Genomic DNA, 23,649 nt, shown 5'->3' with positions numbered 1-23,649 from the left:
TATTTGCACTGTTGTAACTTGTATTAAACAACACGCTGCAGTGCATGTCTTCTGTCATGCCAATAAAGCATACTTGGCAACTGATATTTTTTTATTTTTTTATTTTGTTTAGCGGTCTGTCCACATGTCTGTTTCTAAGGTCTCCATGCTGTATAAGCAAAAATATACTTAGGCTATGTTAATGCAAACTAAAAAAAATATATATATATATAAAAAAGTGGATATTTGTGGGAAATAACCTTACATTGCTTTTTGAAAGTGGGCTGACAGTACAACTTCTAACCCATAACTGTTCTGCAGACATAATCATATCCCCAGGCCAGTAGCTACATATTAAAAGATATTAATTTAGTTTGAGATGCTATACGATGTAAAAACTGATGTAAAAAAAAAAAAAAAAAAAAATTGTAAAACTTTAACACGATTTTGTCTGACAGTATGTTTAAAGTAGGCTACAACAAAAATTTGGAAATCACTATAAAAAGTATAAAGCCACCCATTTCATAAAATGACCTATATTCTCTTTATTATTTTTCTCCCAGATTTAGTTTTGAGCACCTTCTCTCTCTCTCTCTCTCTCTCTCTCTCTCTCTCTCTCTCTCTCTCTCTCTCTCTCTCTCTCTCTCTCTCTCTCACACACACACACACACACACGTTGTGTTTTATATTTATGGGGACTTGATTTTGATCCTCTTACACTAACCCTACCCCTAAACCTACTAATCACACAAAACGTTCTGCTTTTTTACATTTTCAAAAAAACAAAACTTAGTATGATTTATAAGCTGTTTTTCTCATGTGGGCCAATAAAATGTCTCCACAAGGACAAGGATTTCGGATATCGCCATCTTTTTGGGGACATAATGTAGGGTCCCCATAATGTAGGGTTTACCAGGCCCCCCCCACACACACACATACACACACAAAATGTGTGTGGAGGAAGGAACACGGGCTCCTCCCGGCGAGTCCCGGGCAGGAAGAGAATGACGTCAGTGTGCTCAGCTCTCAGCAGATTCAGGTTACAGTATTCTGCGTGTGCGCGCATCCGCGTCCGCGCGTGTGTGCTCGTGTTCTTGAATGTCGGATAGTGGCTGCAGGAGGAAAAGCGTGTTTACACAGACGGGCCGAGCGCCTGGGGAATAGCGCACGGCGAGAGGAAGTGAGCCGGCTCGCTGTCTGCCTGCACCAACTTCCTGCTCAGAGAGAGAGAGAGAGAGAGAGAAAGAGAGAGAGAGAAAACAGTCGGGATCCCATTACAGTCCGACTGAGAGCTGCCGAGACGGCCGACAGCATGGAAAAACAGCGCATTATACGGAATTCTTTTTAATAAAGTGAAAAAGGACCACAAAAAGCCCGACCATTACGCACAGGTATGTGGATAATCCATCCAAACTATCTGAATGCTTTATAAATGTATAATTACTTCACAATAACAATAAAAGGAAGAAACCTTCCAAAGTACAGGACTGAAACTTGATATCCTCAAAAAAGAAAGAACCTATCCAAATGAAGGAGCTGTTTGAAATGTTCAGAAGTGATGTTTAAGACTTAAATGTATACAAGTGAAAGAAGTGTATGTGAAAAAAACAAACAAAAAAACAACGGATCTCTTCTATCAATACTAAGACACACAAGACACTTCAAGTATCCACCGTTCCCGTTACTTACGCGCAGTTTACGCACGGCTGATGAAGGTTTGAATACCTGTTGAACTCACGAGTTCAAGATGTATATTTCTAACATTTTTGTTGGTTGTACATTTGAAAGCAGGGCTGTTAGAAAGGGCTGAATTTTTGGCTCTTGGCGCTTTAAACGCACTAGTAGAGTTTCTGGTTTGTCTGGAAACAGCAGCAGACTAATTGCCATGCGCTTCCGGATTGAAACTGGCAGCAGACAGCATCTTGAAAATGAGTCATTGGGGCAAACAAAGAAACTTCAGTTCAGCCCTATAGAGCTGATGTTACCCCTGCATCTGGATATGCTGAGGGTGATCGATGTTTGTGATCGCAAAAAGTCACTGTAAGTGACTCATACATGAGTGAGACTTCATTGCATTAGATAGCAGATGATGCTAGAGCTTTCCTCAGAACTAGCCCATGGAGTCCTCAAGTTCACCGCAGGTTATTAACTCATGAACATGCTCAACTATGACAACCAGAAAGTGTCCAAAAATACTGATACTTGAACTCTTGTTTTATCATTTAAAATCAGATATTTTGCTTTAATAGTGTGCTTGTGTCATCTTTCTTTAAAGCTAATGCCACTTTCGTGGCCATTTCCTTCTGTTTTGGAGTTTTTGGTCACTGTCGCACTGTGTGTAAAGTTCCTCCTATCTACTTCCTGTATGGTTAGATTGGTAGATTTGCAGTTATGCAGGGTTTGGTGTCTCCAGCTTACATTTAAAAACGAGTTATGTGATAAAACAATCTATGGTAATTAGTAGGACTATTTTAGCATAATTAGACTTACAATTTCTGTACTTTCCCTGAAATGGTTTAAAAGAGGAACCATCATTTCCATCAAACTGCCATTTAGATGCAAGAAGCAAACAATTTAGGAATGTTTTCCGAACCCTTTCTGATACTTTGCTATTAAATACACTGCCATTTTAAGTGTCCACACTCTTTCTGGAGCCGCTATTTGGACACGGACACACATTCTCAGATCTGTCTGCGTAATTTCAAGCGCTGCAGTTCTCTCTGGAGAAATGTGGTCGTGGAGAGAAGTCCTTCACGGCTCTCTTTTCTCCCTCTCTTCAGCAGGAGCTCCCTGAATTTTCCACTGCAGTCTGTGTGCGCAGGAAGAGCGCACATTTAGTCATGGCGAAGTAATGTCTGCGCACACCAACTAATCTCATTACGAGTTTCCGCTGGCGCTACAGTGGAGGGGTTTGTGAGTGCGACGGCAAGTTTGGTGTTTAAAAGCTGTCTAGGGGCCATTCAAAACACTGTGCACTGTCTTGAAAGCTGTGAGCGTGTCACTCTGTGCTGGAGAGAGTCCACCTTCTCATCGTCTTCTCACCTCCTCTTTCTCCTCCCATTCACACACACACACACACCGGCAATGAGTGAAAGTTTAAAAAACAGTTTTATCAAGCAGTAAATGCTGCCTGATAAGCCACTGATTGACTAGGCTGCTGCCTTCTGCTTCGGACACACTGTGTGTAATGTCTACAACCTCCTACTTCCTGTATGGTTAGATGGGTTGGTTAGATTTAAAGGTGTTTTTACTTGGTGTTTTCCATTTACTCTCGGAGCTTCAGTGCTGTAAAAATTAAACGATCTGTTGTGTTGAGAAAAAACTATTGCTTGATGCAGCTCTCATTTTCAGCCATCCTGCTGTAGGCTACACTGAAAATACACAATTTATTAGAAGTACATTTTGAAAAAATGACTTTGCAACATAATATTGAATAAAGTGAGTGTGTAAATCTAAAGTTAGCAGGAGTTGCGATAGTCTTTTCTTCCCTATATTCAAGTGAAACAGCTTCTCCAACAAGAAAATATGTAGACTTGTCTATTGGGAATTGATTGTGGTTTGCTATTGGTCGATCTCATGTGAGTGACAGGTTGTCCCGCCCTCGTCATCAAAGAAAAGAAGAGATAGGGAAGGGATTTTGATTAAAGATTATGTGGGCACGTTAATTTTTTACATTTATATAAATACTACAATATTCCATTAAAAATAACAATTGTCAATTTTGATTTCATGGTGACTAAAATATTTCATCAACTTGCAATTCTGATGTAGTTGCTTTTAAAATGATAAAAATAAGTAACATTTAAATTAGCAATGAATATTACACTGAAGAGGCTTCGGAAACGGACTACAACTACCTCAAATTATTGGTACAGAAAACACAATTATGCTAACAATCAATGGATCATCTTTGAGCTGTAGAAAATGAACTCGAGTTGCCGGCTGCATAAACTGCTTAGTCTAGTCTTAAAAGTTAGTCATCTCATTATATTTCTTCGAGACTGATCCTAACTTTTTAAAATCACTTATATAAGATTGGTCTAATCTGAATCCGGAAAGTGAGACAGATTACAGTGACTTTTCTCTATACTGCTAGTTGGTCAAAGTAGTTCTTAAGACGGTCTTAACATAGAGTTTATAAGTTTATGCAAAATAGGTGTAGCAAAACAAGTTACTAAACTTTACTACAATAAAACTGTCAAAAAGTGAATAAATATTAATTCATAATTCCCCATTGCATTATGGGAATTCTGAATTGTAAAGTTAAGTAGATTTGACTTTTTATACCTTATTGCAAAATTGTTCTACTTTGAAATGAATACACGAGAGATTATAAATAAATCAAACAAGTGAATATTTGAGTTGAATCGAGTACAAATTACTAGTCTTTTTAGTTCCGATTATAAATTGCAGATAATACTAAATATTTTCTACTAATTTCAAATATTTTTTCCAGTGTATTTCCTGAGGTCCTATGGCATGAAGTCAAAATGTGAAGCTTGTTCGTGGCATCTAAGCATTTAATGTAGTAAAACAGTGTGTTTTCTGATGTGTAGGCCCAGATGGTATCTGTGGACTTTTTCACATTTTCTGCACCATTTGATGCGGGGGGGAAATGTTCAAACAGAACTAAGGCCAGATTTGCACTGCTGGTCTTGATGCCCAACTCCAATATGTTGACTATATGCAATATAAAAGTGACCCATATCCGATATCTGCATTTACACTTGGCGAAACAACCCAAGGTATACAGTACGTACTGACCCAGAAAGGCTTAGGTCGAAAAGGAAGTAAAAATAATATGATCCTCCATTTACACGGATCCACGTAAACAACTAAAAACTCTATATTATCATATAGTCTGAACACTTAATACATATGCGCATGACGTCACCATTTTCACAAATTCAAGTTTTTGTAGTTTACATGGAGACTATAACAGTATCGCTCTCATAAACTTTATGTTTTCAAAAGTTGGCATTTTCAGGCCCCCAAAACGGCATTGTCGTGTAAATGAACTGAATTGTCAAAAGGTTTCATAGACAAACATGATTTGCATGGGGATGTGTAGAAGTTTGTGAAAGATCCCAATATGTATGATTCATTTATTTCATTATGAAATGTGTAAAAACAGCCTTAAACCTAATGACCATGAAGCTGATGCATTAGACAGTGGCATAACAACAGAGCCAAGGCACTGCAGACACAATACACTCTCAGAAAAAAAGGTACAAAAGCTGTCACTGTGGCGGTACCTTTTCAAAAGGTACACCTTTGTACCTAAAGAGTGCATATAAGTCCCTCAAAGGTACATATTGGTACTAAAAGTGTACATATTGGTACCAAAAGTGTACATATTAGTACCTAAATGGTACATTTTAGAACCTTTTTGAAGGGTTTGAGTGTGTGTTTTTTTTGTTTAGCGCACACTGTCTTTTATTTATTTGTGTGTCAGGAGGTCTCCCACCCTTTCTACATGCCTAAATGCATTTTTTCATCAAACTGTCTTTAAAAAATTCCTGGCTAAGGATTCAAACTTTGCTTCTGCATGGTTTATTCCATTGCTCACATTGGAAGACAATAAAGAGACAAAAACTCCAGATTTGCACATGCAAATCACATTTGTACACAGCAACTGTGCTTAAAAGGGAGACATTTTTTCCCCTCTTGCAATAATCTAACAATGACTTTTACAGCCACGTTCCATGCAGGCACTTCTCCAAACGGCTTCGAGCTTTTGAAATCAGCTTCTTGTGTTTATTCCCTTTGATTAGGGCAGTAAATCTAGGAATCCATGAGTCCGTTCTTCAGGGTCTCACATGCAATATGTCAGTCTATAGACGTCCATATGGGCGAGAGCTTTGTGCCAGCACGAAAAGAGAAGAGGAAACCTCCCATTTGTGCCTTGTGTCCGTGTGGTCCCCGCGTTCCTGTGTTTGCTCCCCGCGGCAGGAATTCCTACCTTTCAGCTCGGGATCGGCATTCCCAGGAAGACGCCCTTCAAAGGAGAATTGGAGGAAGTCCTGATATAGACAGTTTTACGGTCGTTTAACGCAGATGCTCCGCTCAGAGGATGCTGGAGCAGGAAATGGTTTCATTTCGCTTCTTTGGGAGTTTGGGAAAAAAAATGAATGTGCGACAGTATGTGGCGTACGATGAGCTTTTATGTTGTGCCCAAGTGTGGAGTACGAGATCTAACTGTAAATTGCTGTACGAGCATGTATAATGAGATCTGTGTCACATATGTAGAGGAGTAATGAATGAGTGTATATGTGTGTGTGTACAAGTGCACAGTACTTCCTGATTAATATCTGCATACTGAATTGGCAACGTTTTTCGAGCACTTCCTCCTTTGCCACCACAGGTTTGGCCAAATCATGCAGTTTGTGTGTGTTTACACTCACTCTAGCTGATGTTCCAATCAAAAGCATCTGAAAAGACTAAAATGAAAGTCTTGTAAAGCAAACATGAAATCAAAATGGAATTTTCTTTCTTAGGTTCTTAGGTTCAGTGTTAAAAATGACAGTGTAAACGCTAAGCAAACCAGGACTAAATGTATAATTTTCTTTTTTTTTTTTTTGGTCCAGACGAACCAAGAGTAAGTGGTTTAGGTTTGATTTAAGCCTGTCCTGTTTGCTCCTTAAGGCTCATTATTTGATCAATCCCCTGACGACTTCCAGAGCTGTCAGTTTGATGAGCGAGAACCAGGGTGAAAGTGCATGCTTGTTCGTCTTTGTCAAAATTATGACAAAGACTTTCCCAAAATAAGGCAGTCTGCAACCAGGGAGTTCCTCTTGGCCAATAAAACATTCTCCGTGTCAGAGCTATCCACACTAGTGATTCAGCCAGCATCATTTCTCAATCTAGCGCTCCGTCTCAGGAGAGCTCTGGCTCAGACATCAGGAGGGCCGCAGTAAACGCCAACCCGCCCTGTTTGACTGACTTACAGTTACCAAAGGGTATGATGTAACGCTAGTTAAAAGTGTGTATAAACGTGTACACACACACACACACACACATTTGACTGCTTTGAATTGTAGTCAAACTGGTTTCCGACGGCTGTCAGACCTCAACCTGAGGTCCTTTCTGTCCTCCACCCAGGTCTTCCTGCACTGAAAATAAGAAACTCTATTCTACAATACAATCAGTTTACGAAGGGTGTCTTAAATGGATAGGCCACCTAAAAATGAAAAGTCTGTGGTCATTTACTCACCCTCTTGTTATTATAAAGACAGTTAACATTCTTTCCTCTATGAAACACAAAAGGAAACATTTTGAAAGCACATGATTGAAAGCATAATTTAACACAGTGATGTTTATGTCTATTGAAACTACTGAACTATAATTGTAATTATATATAAATATTATGATGGAAATAAATGTTGTGATGTTATTTCCATCAAGAAGTGCATACATGTTTTGGTCAAGATCTTGTATTGACAATGCAAGAGTTCAGCACTCAATAAAGACTTGAAATGAATTTCCAACAATTCTTTCACAATTTGAGCCTGATGAATCTTGACATTGTCATCCTGGAATATGGCCACAATGTGTCAGTTCCTATATGGTTGTTGAAGAAATGAAAAGCTACAAACTGCATCAATCAGGGTTCGAAGAACCGTTGCCAAAAACATAAAACATGATAATAATCACTGCAATAATGATCCAATCATAGAATCTTTAGCATTTGCCTATTTAAATCCAAACAACTACTTTTTTTGGCCAGGCAGTGATATATATATATATATATACATTGTTTTTGTTTTTTCAAAAAATCTGTTTCAGCCCCTGGTCAAAGTGTACAGGTTTCGTAATCGATATATAGTGGAATGGAAATTTTCCAAAAATGTAACCATGGACAAATAGCAAAAGGTTATGAGTAAACTGAGGTTAAGTGTGTGGCTTAAAGGGCATGACGACAGCAGTCACAGGAAGCGGCCCAAGCAAGATTTAAACTTCCTGCACTGTTGGACTTTTAACATTGAACCACTTCCTGTTGGAGTCAATCCCAGACCACATACATGAAGCAACTCACTCCTGTTTACTAGAAAATCCTTATCTTACACCCAATGGATCCACTTCCATATTGACTGCAACTTTGTCTAAATCGGAGTGTGCTGGAAAAAAAAAAAAAGATTATTTTTCTTTTAGAAATATCAATGATTCAAGAAGTGTAGTGGAGGAAGATTTAACATCACTCAAATCATGTTGAGTGTCATAACTCTGCATATGGTTTCGTGAAGGAATAAGAGTAGATATCTTTATGCACATCCTGTTTCGTGAAATCGCAGTTTCCTGTCTGTGTCCAACCACAGCGCCACAATATAAAGAGCACTTTTAGGCATTTTTCTGCTCTGAAATTCATTCCCAAAAACTGGATGATCCATCCTTATCTGCAACATGGGCGGCCATCCAATGTGTAAAGATTGAGTATGTGTGTTTTGCATGTTGCACTACTTTTGTCAGTATGAAGGTCTGATAATGACGGTTTGGGTGATTGTTCAAGGATTCAGCGGCAGATAATATAAAGGGAAGTGTTTAACTTCACGTTTTTTTTCCTATGTTATTCTGGATCAGACGGTATTTCGATATAACAGAACTCATACACTATACCATTCAAAAGTTTATGATTTTTTTTTTATGTTTTTGACATTTTGTTATAACTGTAATATTATGAAATATTATTACAATTTAAGCTGTTTTCTGTTGTAATATATTTTAAAATGTAATTCATTCCTGTAATGGTAAAGCTGAATTTTCAGCATCTTCAGTGTCACATGATCCTTCAGAAATCACTCTAATATGTTGATTGGCTGCTCAAGAAACATTTCTTTTGTGTAAACTGTGATGCATTTTGCAGCTTTTGGAATTTGTTCAGTCTTTACTGTAACTTTTGATAATTTAATGGATCCTTGCTGAATAAAACTGAACCCAAACTTTTAAGTGGTAGTGAAAATGATAGATCTGAATTTTCATTTTTGGGTGACCTATACGTTTAAAAATTCCCTTAAAGCTTGTAGGTTTTTGAACTATGTTGTGCCCCCTTAACCCCCTTATCTCTACCTGGTCCCTTTAATCAATGTCCATAAACAGGGTCTTGTGGACAAACTCCATGTTTGCCTTGTTAGTAATCTCTGTTCACAAGTGGGTGTATTTGCCTGCCTTTGAACGGACACCTCCATTCCAAAGAGGGACGGTCGATGCTGGAGCATGTTGCTTGTTTTCTGTCTGATAACCCTTTGTTGTTTATGAGCCTGTGCGTTAATGTACAACAGAACAGGAAATGCTTGCTGAGTTTGTGGGAGGGCACCCAGGAATGACGTTTTTTGTTCATGCGAGAGATGAAGAGTGCAGAGGGAAAAGGGGAAATTAAAGGGAGAGGATGGATTCAGGAGCACGAACGCGGGTTCTTTAATGTGGCTGTATTTATCCGACTGATGCTCCGGCCTCTCCCATTTCACCACTTCCTGTGAGAAACCTGCATGGATGGTTAAAGGAAAGTTTTTACTAAGCAAACGCAATCACTCCTGGAAAGAGGTCTGATTATCAGATCAAGGCGCCGGTCTGAACACATCCAGACACAGACTAAATTTGGCTTTGCGGTACCACAAGATCTTCCTTCAGATACTCAAACCTTGTTAGGGTCATTAAAAAACGTCCTCATGCCACCTTTTCTTGACCAATAAACAAGCAATGCAAGCAGAGTGTAACCTTGGCTAATTTAAATTAGATAGACACTTAATGAAATTACACCACACTTTAACCTCGTTCACATTGCTTTAAATCCGTACCGGAAAAAAAACAGCATTGTTACAAAATCTAGCAAGCAGCATTTTAAGGTGCTATTGCGACTTTGAATACCTCACTGTAGCCAAAATTCTAAGGTAGCAAAACATCAAACTAGGTTTTGTAAAAGAATATCAGCCTGATTATGATTATTAAAATGTAATTATAAAACGGATAGTTCCAGTCCTTGATTCTGATTGGTTGAGCCACACTTGTGACCGCATTACATTAGTATTACTGCGCAACTGCCGTTTGTGATTCTTTGTTGCTTAGCAACCTCTTTGGAACTACATTGTTTGGCGGAGGAATAAATGCGTTATAACCATAGACTGTAAAAAAATATGGACGTAGTGTCCGTGACGTCACCCGTAGGTTTCTGAAGACCGTTTCTGAAGCCTAAAGTGGGCGTGGCCGACCATTGCCATCTTGGTAGCGCGTCACTCCCGAATTTATTTATTTTTACAGTCAGACAATTAGCTGAGGTAACGTGACGGCTAACAGACAGCAGACAAACGGCTAATGATGACTAATGACCACTGCAGCGGGAATCCACCCGTCACTCTAAAGTGGACACTGTTAATTATGCAGAACTTTAAGGCTTAATATAATGTAAACGGATGAGTTATAAAAAAATTCACCCCCCTCACAGTTGTCATGAAGGGAAAAATAAGCTGTATAGACCAAAGCCACTTTTTGCACCAGGCTGTAAACGTGTTTTTTTTCTGCTGTAAAGTTGGGTATTTTAACATGGGGGAGATACAGATTTGACTCACTTCTGCACCCAGCCTCAAGCGGCCAGTCGATGAATTGCCGTTGAATTCACTTCCGTGTTGGTTTCAAGAGAGAGACAGGGAGGTTGCCGCTTGGTTATAACATATTTTTTGTTGCTGGTGTTTATTTTATTAATAAAATAAATATTAAAATGAGTATTTTTTATGGAGTAACCGTTTTATAAAAGCAATAAGCCCGTTGAAGCCGTGTTTTACAGTGGATTTAGAACAGCTAAGGGGGTTTTAGGGGGTTTCTTCTTGTAGAAGGCTTATTGCTTAAATATATTGTTGATATTAATAATGTGACTTCTCTCGTCTAACAGATATGGAGAGTGCCATCACGCTGTGGCAGTTTCTGCTGCAGCTGCTGCTGGACCAGAGCCATAAGCACCTGATTTGCTGGACGTCCAATGACGGCGAGTTCAAGCTGCTCAAATCGGAAGAAGTCGCCAAACTTTGGGGCCTACGCAAAAACAAGACCAACATGAACTACGACAAACTTAGCCGAGCACTACGCTACTACTATGACAAGGTTACACAAGCTCACATTTCACAACTGAAATTGTCTTTCAGACGTCTGACCAATGATAATCGTCAATCCGATCTCATGAGAAAACGTAACTATTTTACATGATTTAGTGGAATTTATACAATGTAATTCGTACAGAATTGTACCATTTTTAGAAGAAACTAGTGAAACAGTTAGTGGGGCAGATCGTACTAAAACGTATGACTGAGATCGTACGGATTGGCCACCAAATGTAAATAGCTACAAACTGCAATGAGAGTTTGTTGTAATCATCTTCTTTCTCTTGCAGAATATCATAAAGAAGGTGATTGGTCAGAAGTTTGTGTACAAGTTCGTCTCATTCCCTGATATTCTGAAGATGGATCCCCAAGCAGTGGAGCTCGGTCGGGACGGGGGTCACGTCGCAGGGGGCGTCATGTTACAGGAGGTGGAGTCTGACGGCGAGGGGGAGGAGTCTCCGAAGCTGTCGCTGTCATCGCTGAGAAGTCCCGTCTGTAGGAACGAGTATCTTCACTCTGGTCTGTACTCGTCCTTCACAGTCAGTTCCCTCCAAAGCCCGCCTCCGCTACTGCGTCCAATCAAAATCGAGAAGCAGCGAGGTGGCGAACGAGAGGAGGAGGGACAAACAGTGATTCGGTTTGTCACTAATCGATCAGAGAAGGTCGTTCCCCTCGCTTCCTCACCGCCACCTGCATCCGCGGATGTTTTCTTCACTTCCAAATCCTCCCCCTGCTCGTCCCGCAGCCCCTCCCCATCTCATAGCCCTGTCTATATGCTGCGGCAGGGGCGGAGCCCGGAGGCTCGCATAGACGAATCAGAGCAGATCGCTCAGCCTCTAAATTTATCATCCGGCCACAGGGAGCGAGCCCAGAATCAGGCCACGCCTCCCGAGAGGAGGACGGGTAGCAACGGACTACCTCCCAAAGCTCGGAAACCCAAAGGGCTGGAAATCTCCGCCCCTTCCATATTGCTTTCAGGAAGTGACTTGGGCTCCATCGCCCTCAACAGCCCAGCACTGCCCTCAGGGTCCCTTACACCAGCCTTTTTCACTGCACAGGTATCAAACTATGTCACATGTTCTTGTATTTGCATGTTCACACAGCCTAACACGCATAATACACACATCTGTTCCAAAACCCCGTGAGCTGCCTATCTAGAGACAGCATTTTAAGGCATGAAAGCAAAAGCTGTTTCCAAAACATGGGCAGAATACACAGTGACTTCTTTTGGCTAATAGCTGATAAGCCCAGAATGCATTGCAACAAATGTAGGCTACATAAAAACTGACACTATGTATTATTATAATATTATGTATTTAGCTTAGCAACATGCAAATGTAAAGCTCTATCGGAATCAATTGTTAAAAGGCAAGGTAAGCAAGTGTGACAATTGCTTAAAACTAAAAGATAAAATGTAAAAAAATACTATTTCATTTAATACCAAACATTATTGATAAAGATTGTGCAAATTTATATGAAAAGTAGATATTTTTGTGCTCGAGAGAATATAGTGTTGTTAGCCTTGCAACATGCTAATGTGAAGCTCTATTGGAATCAACTGATTATGAAACATGATTATGAAAATGTGACTCCCTCTAGTACATTAGACATTTACTTATATTTACCAAAAAGTATTAGTAAAAGTAGTCTAAGTAAAGACGGACTATGTACTATATAAGTGCAAACTATTTATCATGTTGTTAGCTTAGCAATATGCTAATTTTGCCCTATTTTGTGTGAGAGTGTAGAGCTTTTGAATCAGGTTTCATTTAGTTGTTGGCAGGATTTTAGGTTTTGGAACAGAGCTACAAATGAACACAAAAACATTCTCTCCGGCACTTTTTATAGACCTTCAACAGGTAACAAATAGACAGGACACACACCTATATTGGTAATACAGCTATACAGTCTTTACTGGGTGTGTAGGGAGAATTATGTGGCAGGTGGACGTTTTTTAAAAAAAGAGGTAAGACAGGATGAGGGAAAAGACAGACAGAAGGGCACAAGCGAGAGAAGAGAAACCTGTAAGTAAAGCCATATGTCCGTAATCTCGCACACTACAGCATAGTGACACAGGACAGAGAAAAACAGAGCGAGAACGAGAAATTGATTTCACATGCTGCCCTATAGCCACAACCTGGTGATCCAAAGTCCATGACCCATGGGACGCTACACGCTCATGTAGAATTCTCTCTCACTTTCTCTCTTAAAGGGACAGTTCACCTTAAAATGTATTTTCCGTCATCATTTTCTCACCCTCATGACTTTCCAAACCCATACAACTTCAATGCTGACGTAAACACTATCGTATGCTTACAGCCGATTGCATAATATTTCAAAGTATGCACTATTTGATAGCGTGAGCTATTTCGCTCTAGAAGTTTTAACCCAAAATATGTCTTTGTACTCTTATAAACTAGAGCGGGTATCCCTCAACCCCCTCACACAAGCATTCATCAATGTGGGCGTCTGTTGTTGTTGCTGTTGCTGTTGTGGTGAACAAATGAGTCCTACTGAAGAGACGAGTCCGAGCTTAGGACCCAAGCAATCCGATTGGTTCAAAGGACGTTTTATGGGTAATCGCTTTAGTGCCTGGTTGCAAATCATACAAAATCACTTTATTATAGAAGACGTTTGTACTACGTTATAACGAGTCATTAATGTATTTTAACTTATACATTTCATATACTAGTATTTAACCGAAGCTATAGATTGTGAAATTAAACATTTCTCGTTGTTAGTGTGTTTTTTAGTTAGCTTAGATAGTAGCATAGCATTCAGCTAACGTTATCCGATGGCTCGATGGTGTTTTAAGCCCCCAATGGCTCCTTAGAGGCAGCTAACCCTACCCTCAACCTTAAACCTACCCATCCCCTCGCTGCCTGGAAGGCGCCGTTGGGGGCATAAAACACCAAAGACCTTATCGGATGATCGTGCTAGCTGAGCTTTACCTGAGCTTATACTGCCCTTAAACTTCCTTACCGTATTCACAGCAATTCGTAATGCAATTAATGTCATTATTTTTATCGTAATAATCAGCGCAATATTGTTACAAGTACACTTTAAAAAAAAAAATTAATTAAAAGAATCATAAAATAATGTTTATTTGTGTATATTACTATTTTTCTTATTAACAGTTTAGACAGCTCACATTAGCTACAAGTTATCGCATTAAAAGATTTAGACCAGGCATACTACTGGCATACTAATGGGGTCCTAAGCTCGGACTCATCTCTTCAATAGGACTCATTTGTTCACCACACCGTCTCCAGTACTTTGTTGTTGTTCTATCGCATTCGCTTTTTTACGACTGTGAACAGGTCGGGCAGTGTTGCCACCTTGTGGACCAACTAATAAGTGCAAGAAAAATTAAGGCGCATGTCCAAACTGAGAATGCGCAGTTAGAAAAATGGCGCGTACTATGCTGATGATAAAATTTACGCCACATGCATTACTCATAGCCTAGCATGCACATAAAAAGTATACTTTTTATTCAGTGGAACACCAAAGGAGAAGTTAAGCCGCTCTTTTCCTTACAACAAGTGAATCTTTTGTTCCTATTGTAGGATTTCAGTCAACTTGTACTATTTATGGTGCCTTTTTGCTGTTTGACATTCCCTAGGCCCTGTTTACACCTGGTATTAAGATGCGTTTTGGTCGAACGGATCACAAGTGGACGACGCTAAATACAGGAGTAAATGGGGTCTAAAACGTTTTGAGCTTGTCCACTTTCGACTACTTCCAGAGGTAGACGAAAACGCATTAGACCGGATTGCTTTCGTAGTGTAAACGCTCATGTGGTCGAATGTGCTCAAACAGCCACAAAAGACTCTCCGCCTACTGACCTAACGCGTAAACATTATGGGAAGTGCTCTATCCAGACGGGACTTAAACTTTGTCGGCTAAAGACCCAAGCTTGGCTTGAAGACGAAAAACGTACCAAACACAATGTTCTCTCGCCATTCCTGATTTCTAGCACACACACTCAGTGTTCAGCATGGTCTTGTGGCTGTCAGATCAGAAACAAATGCCACTGCTCTGTGTTTTTCTGTCATCTCCGGTCTCGTTCATATTGTGCGATCTTATTTCGTCCATTAGATCGAAGATCTAGATCTGAGAAAGCCCATTCATTGACCCTCCCCTTGAACCCTTGAAGAAATCAGGACAGAAGTGGTTGAAAGTGGACGTCTCTTTCCTGTTAAAACGGTGTCGTGTTAGCGGCCCCTAAGTTAATAACTAATGATCGTTGCGACCGAAGTGAATCAATCAAATTAACTTTAGCTGTAAAATAACTTTATTCAAAAACGGCTATAAAGCCAAAACAATCTCTGTTACTTTAAACTATCCTTGCATCTCTGTAAAGCCGCTTTGGAACAATCTACATTGTTAAAAGCGCTATATGAATGAAGATGACTTGACTTGACAAAAGAGATGGATTAAAACACCAGGTGTAAACTGGAATGTGTCTCTCTCGTCTACTTGTGATCCGATCGACCAAAACGCATCTTAATATCAGGTGTAAACAGGGCTCTAGTGACCATCGTCTTTGAGACACATGTTCACAGAAGACAAAAGTTAAACAGGTTTTGAATGACATGAGGTTGAGCACATGACAGAAGTTTAATTGGGGCTGAACTGTTGCTTTAAACATCCTGAAACATCTACAACAGACAGTTATTTCAAAACCCCAGATTGCACAAAGACTGCTCAGATATATTATAGATGTCCAGGACAGTTGAATTTAAAGAAACTGCATTTGTGCTGCATACCCTTAACGCTCCAAATTTGTCCTGTTCATGAACAAAAACTGGGAATTGTTTTTTAAGGGGTGCTTAGACTTCTTCGCATGACAGGCTTCACATGCTATAGCCTTGCCTGCTAAACGAAACACAGACTTGCATGGACATGCAGAGTCTCACATTCGTCTCTCCAAAGTTTCGGGCTTTCATGATCCATGACTTCAGTGACTAATACAAACACCATCTCATGTTCCTGTTCCCCCCTTTCACAATACCATCTTTACTCCTCTTTCTTCAGACTCCCTCTGGTTTGCTGTTGACGCCCAGTCCTCTCCTGTCCTCCATTCATTTCTGGAGCAGCCTGAGTCCCGTAGCCCCTCTCAGCCCCGCCAGGCTACAAGGCCACAGTTCACTCTTTCAGGTACGCACTAAACATTCCCAAAACCTTCACCTATAAAAATAGGAATCTGAATGCGAGAATGTGGTTGCTCATTTATTTTGGCTTAGCATTGACATGCGAGCGTGTTTTTAGAAAGGGATTTGCTTGTGTTTTGCTAGCGTGCGTTTGTGTTTGGTGTCGTGTTTCAGTTTTCATGCGAGCGAGAGGGGAAATCCTGTGGATACTTCCTGTTCTGACCCGAGGGAGAGTGTGTAGGGAGGTGTGTGTGAGCGAGCGAAAAAGACAAAGCAAACTGTATATTTATGCTCATCTTGCTTTTTGAGGGGAGCGTTCCAGTCTTTACTGTATACATCGCTAGGCATCAGGAAACCATTATGGTAATCACGGCGACTGCTTGACCCTGCCTTTACAGGAATAGTGACAGTTCTTGATGTGCACTTTTACTACCACACACACACACACACACGTACAGACAGACGCGTACACTCACTCCCCCACTCTCACTTCCTCCCTGGGCGGCTGCAGTGGGAGTTTTCTGGTTGGTCACATGACTGTCGTTCCTGACGTTAGTGGCTGCGGTGGAAAACTCTTGCTGCTCGTCAGTTTTTTGTTTTTTTCTTTTAAAATGTCATTCTTCTTCTTTTTTTTACTATTTTCTATACCTGTAAATTAAAGAACTGAAAAAAAAGATGCTTTTAAGATGTTTTCGAGTGACTCCGGGAAACGGATTTACTGGTGTATGAGTGTGTGTGTATGTGTGTCTTAGGGTTTGGAAATAAGCTACAGATGTTTCCGCTCTGCATTGGATATGGGGGAAAAACAGCTTCCTGTTAAAAAAGGGAGGGGGTGATAACTGAAAAAGACTCTGTCTGTGTGTATAGTCAGCTCTCACATAACAGGAAGTTCCTCTCCTAGCGCTACCATGATGCCTTATGACTACGAACGTGTTTGTTATGTGAACCACAAAGACTAGCTTTTTTTTATTGTGAGGAGAAAAATGTATTAGGGAAGATATTTAAAACTTAAAATAAAAACACTCGGGTCATATTTTACCTAAAAATGAAAAGAATTAATAAAAAAAATGCTTTTTTTTTTGGCATTTTGACTTTTTTGGTAAATTTATGAAGTCCAATTGTAACTTCACAATGTGTAATAATAATAATAAAAGTAAATATCTTAATCATTAAATCATCACAATGCTAAAATTGGTCCCACAGGCTTAATTTTGTTTATATATATAGACACCTGGGGATTTCTTTATTAAGTTCAACCTAGTAATGTCAACATACAAACACTACTAACTAAATAAATAAAATGAAATGTCAGGTAGTTTTTAACCCTAAAAATAACAAAAAAAAAATAACAACAACATTAGCAATAATGATAATTAGAATGCTTACATATTAAAAACTACATGGACATTTCTTAATAAGATTTGAAATTATTTGGCCCGGTCAAGTTACTATTCACCATTAGACGACACTTCCTGCTACAATAATTTGCATGTTTTTTTTAAACACTAAAAAGCATTTGCTTCACAGTTACTAGTACATGAACACATTGTGATTGTGTATGTGTAGCATTACCTCAATGTTCTGTTTGCTTTCTGACTCTCTCACAGTTCCCCACCCTGTTGAACGGGCCGCTCCCGGTACCCCTCCCCAACCTGGACTCATCCTCCCTCCTCCTGTCCTCCAGCGCTCAGAAATCCTGATTTCTGGACAGTTCATATATCCACCCCCCAGAGTTACCCCCTTTTACTCTTACACTAAGAAGGAATTATGGACCTTCATGTCATTTTTTTGAGCCAGACTGCACTTCACCCTCTTGTGGCCACCTTCACCTATAGCACCCTTCAAGTTCTGTTGAGTTTTGGACCAGCAAACTTCTGTGTTTTCTTTTTCAACTCAGGCTGCAATCCAAAAAAGCTCACCAAATTCCTCCGCAAGCTCTTAAAATAGGGAATTATTATGAGGTAATGCCAAAGAACATGAAGTGTCCTTTTGAGAAGATGGTGAGTCATTGGAAATGGAGCCTTAGAGAAAATCTGTAAGTCTCATTTTATTGGAGAACATGTTGAAGACAGGTTATTTTTCAGTCTCTTCGACCGTTTCAAATCGAGACAAACGATGCTGGACGACGTGAAACGCGTTCAAACCAGCGTAGACTTTCCGTACCTCCTCAAAACACGATGCTTTCCAACAGTTCTCCATTCCCAAGGTGCTTCAACTGGAAAGATCTCCCTGTTTTGTCGACCAGTCTTCAAAGAAACATTTAAACCATATTAAAGGAATCTCGTTAGCATCTAAGTCTCTGTTTTTTTATTTTTCTGAGGCTGTGAACCGGGTTTCTGTTTGTCTGATATTGTATAATTGCGTTATATGCACTGTGCTTTAAATGTACTACCGGCTGTGCCTTTTTGTGTAAGAATTGTGTATTTGTATTATTTTCCTGCTTAAATACATTTTGTAATAGACGAAATTCCATTTCAATATTGGAAAGAAAAGCTTTGTAATAGCTTCCGGTTATTTTTTTCATTAATGAATTGATTAAAAAAAAAGTGTATTCTCGTATTGATTTTTATATATTTTTTTGCTTTTTAAGAGTCAAGAAAATGTGCCTTGTGTTTTATAAATAAAATCAAGCATTGAATGCGACTCAACATCCTCACGTCTGATCAAACACACACAAACACAAATGTAATAAACAGACGACAGAGAGTTCGCTGTAAGAAACAGACCATGTTTACTTCACTGATTAAGAGAAATAAATATCTGCAGTACAAAGAGTTAAACGGTCAATTCAGCCGACAGCAGGTGATCTGAGAGCGTCGGAGGCGGAGCTTACAGGACAACACGCATTCCATGCGTCACGTATACACACACACACACACTCGCGCACGCATTCTCCAGAAACAATCGACTCCGGTTTTACAATATTAATTAACATCTGTCAGTTCAGAAAAAATTCAAAACAGTCATTTAAAATCTGATATCTTCTGGGTTCTTCATGTTTATAAATGCTGGGAAAAGAAACATTGGTCCAACGCTGCTGTCAAAAAGTTGTTTTTGTGTTGTCGTTAATTTTTCTTTTTATACACACAATATCTTTCTCTTCTGAATAAAATCAAGCACACATGTGGGACAGTCGGACTCCAACATGCCACTTTTAAGATACCATAATTCACAGAAGAGTCAATATGTAACATTTAAAAAAATCTCTTAATACTGTTAATGAAACTAGCTCATCTTCACAGCCATCACTTGCATGGAGCAATGGGCTCTGTACAGTTACTGATCTCCATATTCACACATACGCTCACACTTTCTCGCTCTTTCACAAGCGTTGCACACACTCGGAAGCTACAGAGGAGCTCTATTAATAGGAGAAAGTCATTTGCAACTGGTTTTGATGATGCATCAGGAGCTCCGACTGTAAAAGAAAGAAATTAAAAATCCGACAAACGAGCAACTTCAGTTCCGACAGGAAGTTATCACTGTGAACGAACGAATGGATGAATGCAAAAGGGGAAAGTTGGTTCTCAGTTCAAAATGGTGAGGTCACAAAGTTCCTGCTGGTCCAGTGTTTGCTTTTTCCGCCTTCGTTTTGCAGCTTTCTGAAGCCCACCTGGTTGAGATGGTCCCTGATTGAGCAGGCCGTTCGCGGGACGCGGCCTTTGAGGAACATGTCCACTCTCTTTTCTTCTTGAAATGATGCTTTAAAACTTGAGGAATGAATAATTGGGAAGGAAAGGTTTTTTCAGGACGTTCGGTTTTGTCTTTGAAGTGAAATCGGCATGCCAGGAAAATCGAAAAGTAAATTCGAAACACGCATTCCACCTCTGTAAAACCAACATAACAACAAACGGACAGCTGCGATATCAACATTCAAACAGAATTTGAATCGTTCTTAAAAAATAAAAAAAAAGGTATTGACGTGGGACTGATGTGTCCGAGACAACCAGGAGGGTCGCACGAGAGTGAGGAAGTTACGAAGAGACAGTAGTCAATTAGCAGCAAAACAACTCCTCCGTCAATAAATATATACATGTTCACACACCCTAAGCGTCACACGGGGGAAGGCGTCCAGACGAGGGGCCGATGGGCGTTCTGGCTCAAGGCTGCATGCTGGAGGCGGGACACTGGGTGGAGGGGATATGGGGAGGGGGAGGGGGGGGCAGCGGGTTCAGCCCATTCCCCTTCACCACGCATGCACACGCAACAAACACCCTCTCTCAGAGAGCGAGGGGGACTAGTCAGTTAGTCTATACAACACAGTCACGGAATAAGAGCCATCGACCTGATCCGTCCAGTGTGTGTGTGTGTGTTTGTTTGTGTGTGTGCTTGTGTGAGAGTGTGTGTTTGTAATGGGCAAGAGTGTAAGGGAACGCAGCTTAAAACAGCATGCTCTGCCGTCTGTTCTTGCTGTTTCCTGTGAGAGGAGAGACAGAAAGAAGAGAATGAAGAGGAGGAGAGAACAAAATGTACAAAGTTACAAATTAAAATAATAAAAAATAAAAACAATTAGTAATTAAAAATGTATATAGTTACACCCACAACATTATATATAAAATGTTTTTTTTAGTTTTTTTTTTTTAGATGAGATCTAAAATATTTTTCATACGGAATTATTTTAAAATGTATGCAATTATATTAGTTATATTATTAGGAGAGAACAGGGCGTACAAGGTTACAAAATAATTCTAAAATAACATGCATAAATAAATAGTTATACAATTATTTATGAAAATATTATTTAAAAAGTGATTAAAAAAAAAAATTCTTTTATTTTATACAATAGTTATAGCTTAACTGCAAGAGGCACAGGTTCATCCCCATTAATTGACTATCCCCATATCTATTGGTCTATTATGAACAGAGCCCCCTAGTGTCAGTTCCAGAAACTACTTAGTGTAGTGTTACCCATACTGGTTGACCACTATAACAGAATAAAGAGTTTCTGAATATGTATGCAGAGCACCGATGAAAGCAAACACACACCTGTCTCTGGGTACGAGGAGTTCCGGTAGCCGGGGTCCCTCTGAAGCTGCACTTCCTTCAGTGTAAATATAGATATGTCTGCAGAACCACAGCACATCATGAGAATGAGGACATGGAAGTGAGCAGTGTGTGTGTGTGTGTGTGTGTGTGTGTGTGTGTGTGTGTGTGTGTGTGAGAGATCATGCAGTGGTACATGAGCAGTGTGTGTGTGTGTAAGGGCACTCACTCTCTTGCAGTGTTTGCACACGCATGCCCAGACTCTTGAAGTAGGGTTGTTTCATGGATTCATCTGCAGAGATCCTCTTCTTGGACTCATACTATGGAGAAAACAAAAATAAATGAGGATGGCTCTGTCAGAATGATAAAGGGTTGTTTATTGTATTAACAGCATCCAAAATAAAGGAAAAACCTTTTAAAAAGTAGTTAAATTTGTGTGCAAAATAAATATTATTGTTAATATTACTACTACTACTGTTAATACAGATCTTAAACAATTAATAGCTCTGAATAATTTTTTTTTAAGTCACTGAGCCTTATAATTGTTTGATATAAGTGTAGGCCTATATTTGATACAATCCATAGTTCTGGCACATTCTTACCCTTAGAAAGGACAATAACAACTCTATTCCTTCAGTATCCAACCTGTTGAAGAGAAGGGAGAGGGAGGGAGAGAGAGGGAGAGGGAGAGCGAGAGAGAGAGAGAGAGAGAGAGAAAGAGATGTGACCATCGGCAGGTTGACAAATCAGACTGGCAAACGAAAGGAAGGAAGCACACGGCCTCAGAAATTCCAGAGGAAATCCTGCTTTACTGGCACGCACACGGATTTCTAACATACACCAGAACATACACAAACTTTCCCACAGCAGCATCGGCACACTCACACACAGGCTTTGAGGTCATGGTCATTTGCTCTGTGTGGCAAGACAAACAAACTGAAGCCACAGCACAGTCACTGAGTACACAAACTCGTAACAAACACACCGTATGAAACGGCAATGCAGCACCTGTACACACACACACACACACACACACACACGATGCAGGTACCTGGGTGCATGATTGATGAAGGGCTGAGGTTTGTATTTGGGGAAGTTGTAGGATTTGAACTCTTCGATGGATGAGATGCCGGGCCAGCTGTCCTCTGTAGGTGTACCTGATCACACAAAGCCAGAACAACACTTTTCACTTTAGACCTTGCCTGCATTTTAGCACTCCTTGAAAAACATTGTTAACACTTTCTAAACAGAACTGATATTTATGTTGCTATGGCCAATAATTGATATGATGGCCAAAAAAGTGAGTGCGTGAGCATATGTGTGTGTGTGTGTTTGAGAATGAGTGAGCACAGGTGGGTGTGAGTGAATTTATTATATATATATATATATATATATATATATATATATATATATATATATATATATATATATATATATATATATATATATTTTTTTTTTTTTTTTTTTTTTTTTTTTTTTTTTTTTTTTTTTTTTTGGATAATAATATGATCACTGATATTGTGCATCCATACCAATTCATTGTTGCTGGAGATACATTTTGGATTTTACATTACTTAAATTCAGAGATCGCACACCTTTTGATTATGATCTTTCCAGTCATTTTGTATATACTTTTATATGAAGGATTTATATGAAAAATATCATGTTATTTTTTACATTTACATTCAAGAGCTAATCTCTAGCAAAAGAGATCTGGGACAATGGGGAAAATTGGATTATTCACTATAGAAATTTCCAGAATTTTTAAGACTGAAAACTAGGGTTGTTGTAACTAACATTAAAACTATTAAAAACATTTATTTAAATTGAAAAAAAAAAAAAAAAAAATTGAAATAAAATAAAATATAAATATTAGTTGAAAAATTTATAAATGTTGCATTGGCAATAAACTGAAATAAGTTTAAGCTGAAGCACTAAAATTATCAACTGAAAATAACTAAAAACTAAAAAAAAAACTAAAACTGAAAGAAATGAAAGAAGAAAAACGAATAAAATGACAAAAGCACATCATAACATTACTAAAAATTAAACTAAAATTAAAATGGAAACTAAAAATATAAAAATAAAAGCAAATTCAAAACATTAATATAACTATTTAAAAACATTTAATAAAAACAAATAACACTGCTGAAAACCTGTAAATTACTTGAGTGATTTATTTACATTTCTGCATTTGGCAGAAGCTTTTCTCCAAAGCAGCTTACACTGCGTATTCAGTGCACTCCCTGGAAATCAAACACATAACTATGGTATTGCTAGAGCCATGCTCTACTCGAGCTACATTTAACAACTATAGTTTTGAAAACTAGATTTAAAGGGGGGGTGAAATGCTATTTCATGCATACTGAGTTTTTTACACTGTTAAAGAGTTGGATTCCCATGCTAAACATGGACAAAGTTTCAAAAATTAAATTGTATGTTTGAAGGAG

At 39.1% G+C, this 23,649-nt stretch overlaps 2 protein-coding genes across 3 annotated transcripts in view; one reads left to right on the top strand and one right to left on the bottom strand.

Moving 5' to 3' along the window:
• The first annotated feature begins 906 nt into the window (after positions 1–906).
• On the top strand, positions 907–19,328 carry elk3 (ETS transcription factor ELK3). The gene is made up of 5 exons (XM_079868660.1): positions 907–1,370; positions 10,859–11,067; positions 11,354–12,121; positions 16,101–16,223; positions 17,824–19,328. The coding sequence occupies exons 2-5, from the start codon at positions 10,861–10,863 to the stop codon at positions 17,914–17,916; spliced, it is 1,191 nt and encodes a 396-aa protein (XP_079724786.1). The 5' UTR covers positions 907–1,370; positions 10,859–10,860; the 3' UTR covers positions 17,917–19,328.
• The window catches only part of cdk17 (cyclin dependent kinase 17), a 52,327-nt gene continuing 47,942 nt past the window's right edge, over positions 19,265–23,649 (bottom strand). For both annotated transcript variants that reach the window (XM_079868656.1, XM_079868657.1), the window contains 5 exons: positions 22,251–22,356; positions 21,802–21,844; positions 21,429–21,519; positions 21,203–21,280; positions 19,265–20,633 (listed from right to left, as the gene is read on the bottom strand). In XM_079868656.1, coding sequence (XP_079724782.1) covers positions 20,596–20,633; positions 21,203–21,280; positions 21,429–21,519; positions 21,802–21,844; positions 22,251–22,356 — 356 coding nt within the window. In that variant the 3' untranslated portion in view covers positions 19,265–20,595. The remainder of the gene's footprint in view (positions 20,634–21,202; positions 21,281–21,428; positions 21,520–21,801; positions 21,845–22,250; positions 22,357–23,649) is intronic.

Source organism: Squalius cephalus, assembly GCF_949319135.1.
Source record: "Squalius cephalus genome assembly, chromosome: 4".
Taxonomy (NCBI): Eukaryota; Metazoa; Chordata; class Actinopteri; order Cypriniformes; family Leuciscidae; genus Squalius; species Squalius cephalus.
Note: the sequence above shows the minus strand (reverse complement) of the source record. Positions and strands in the feature narration are given on the sequence as shown.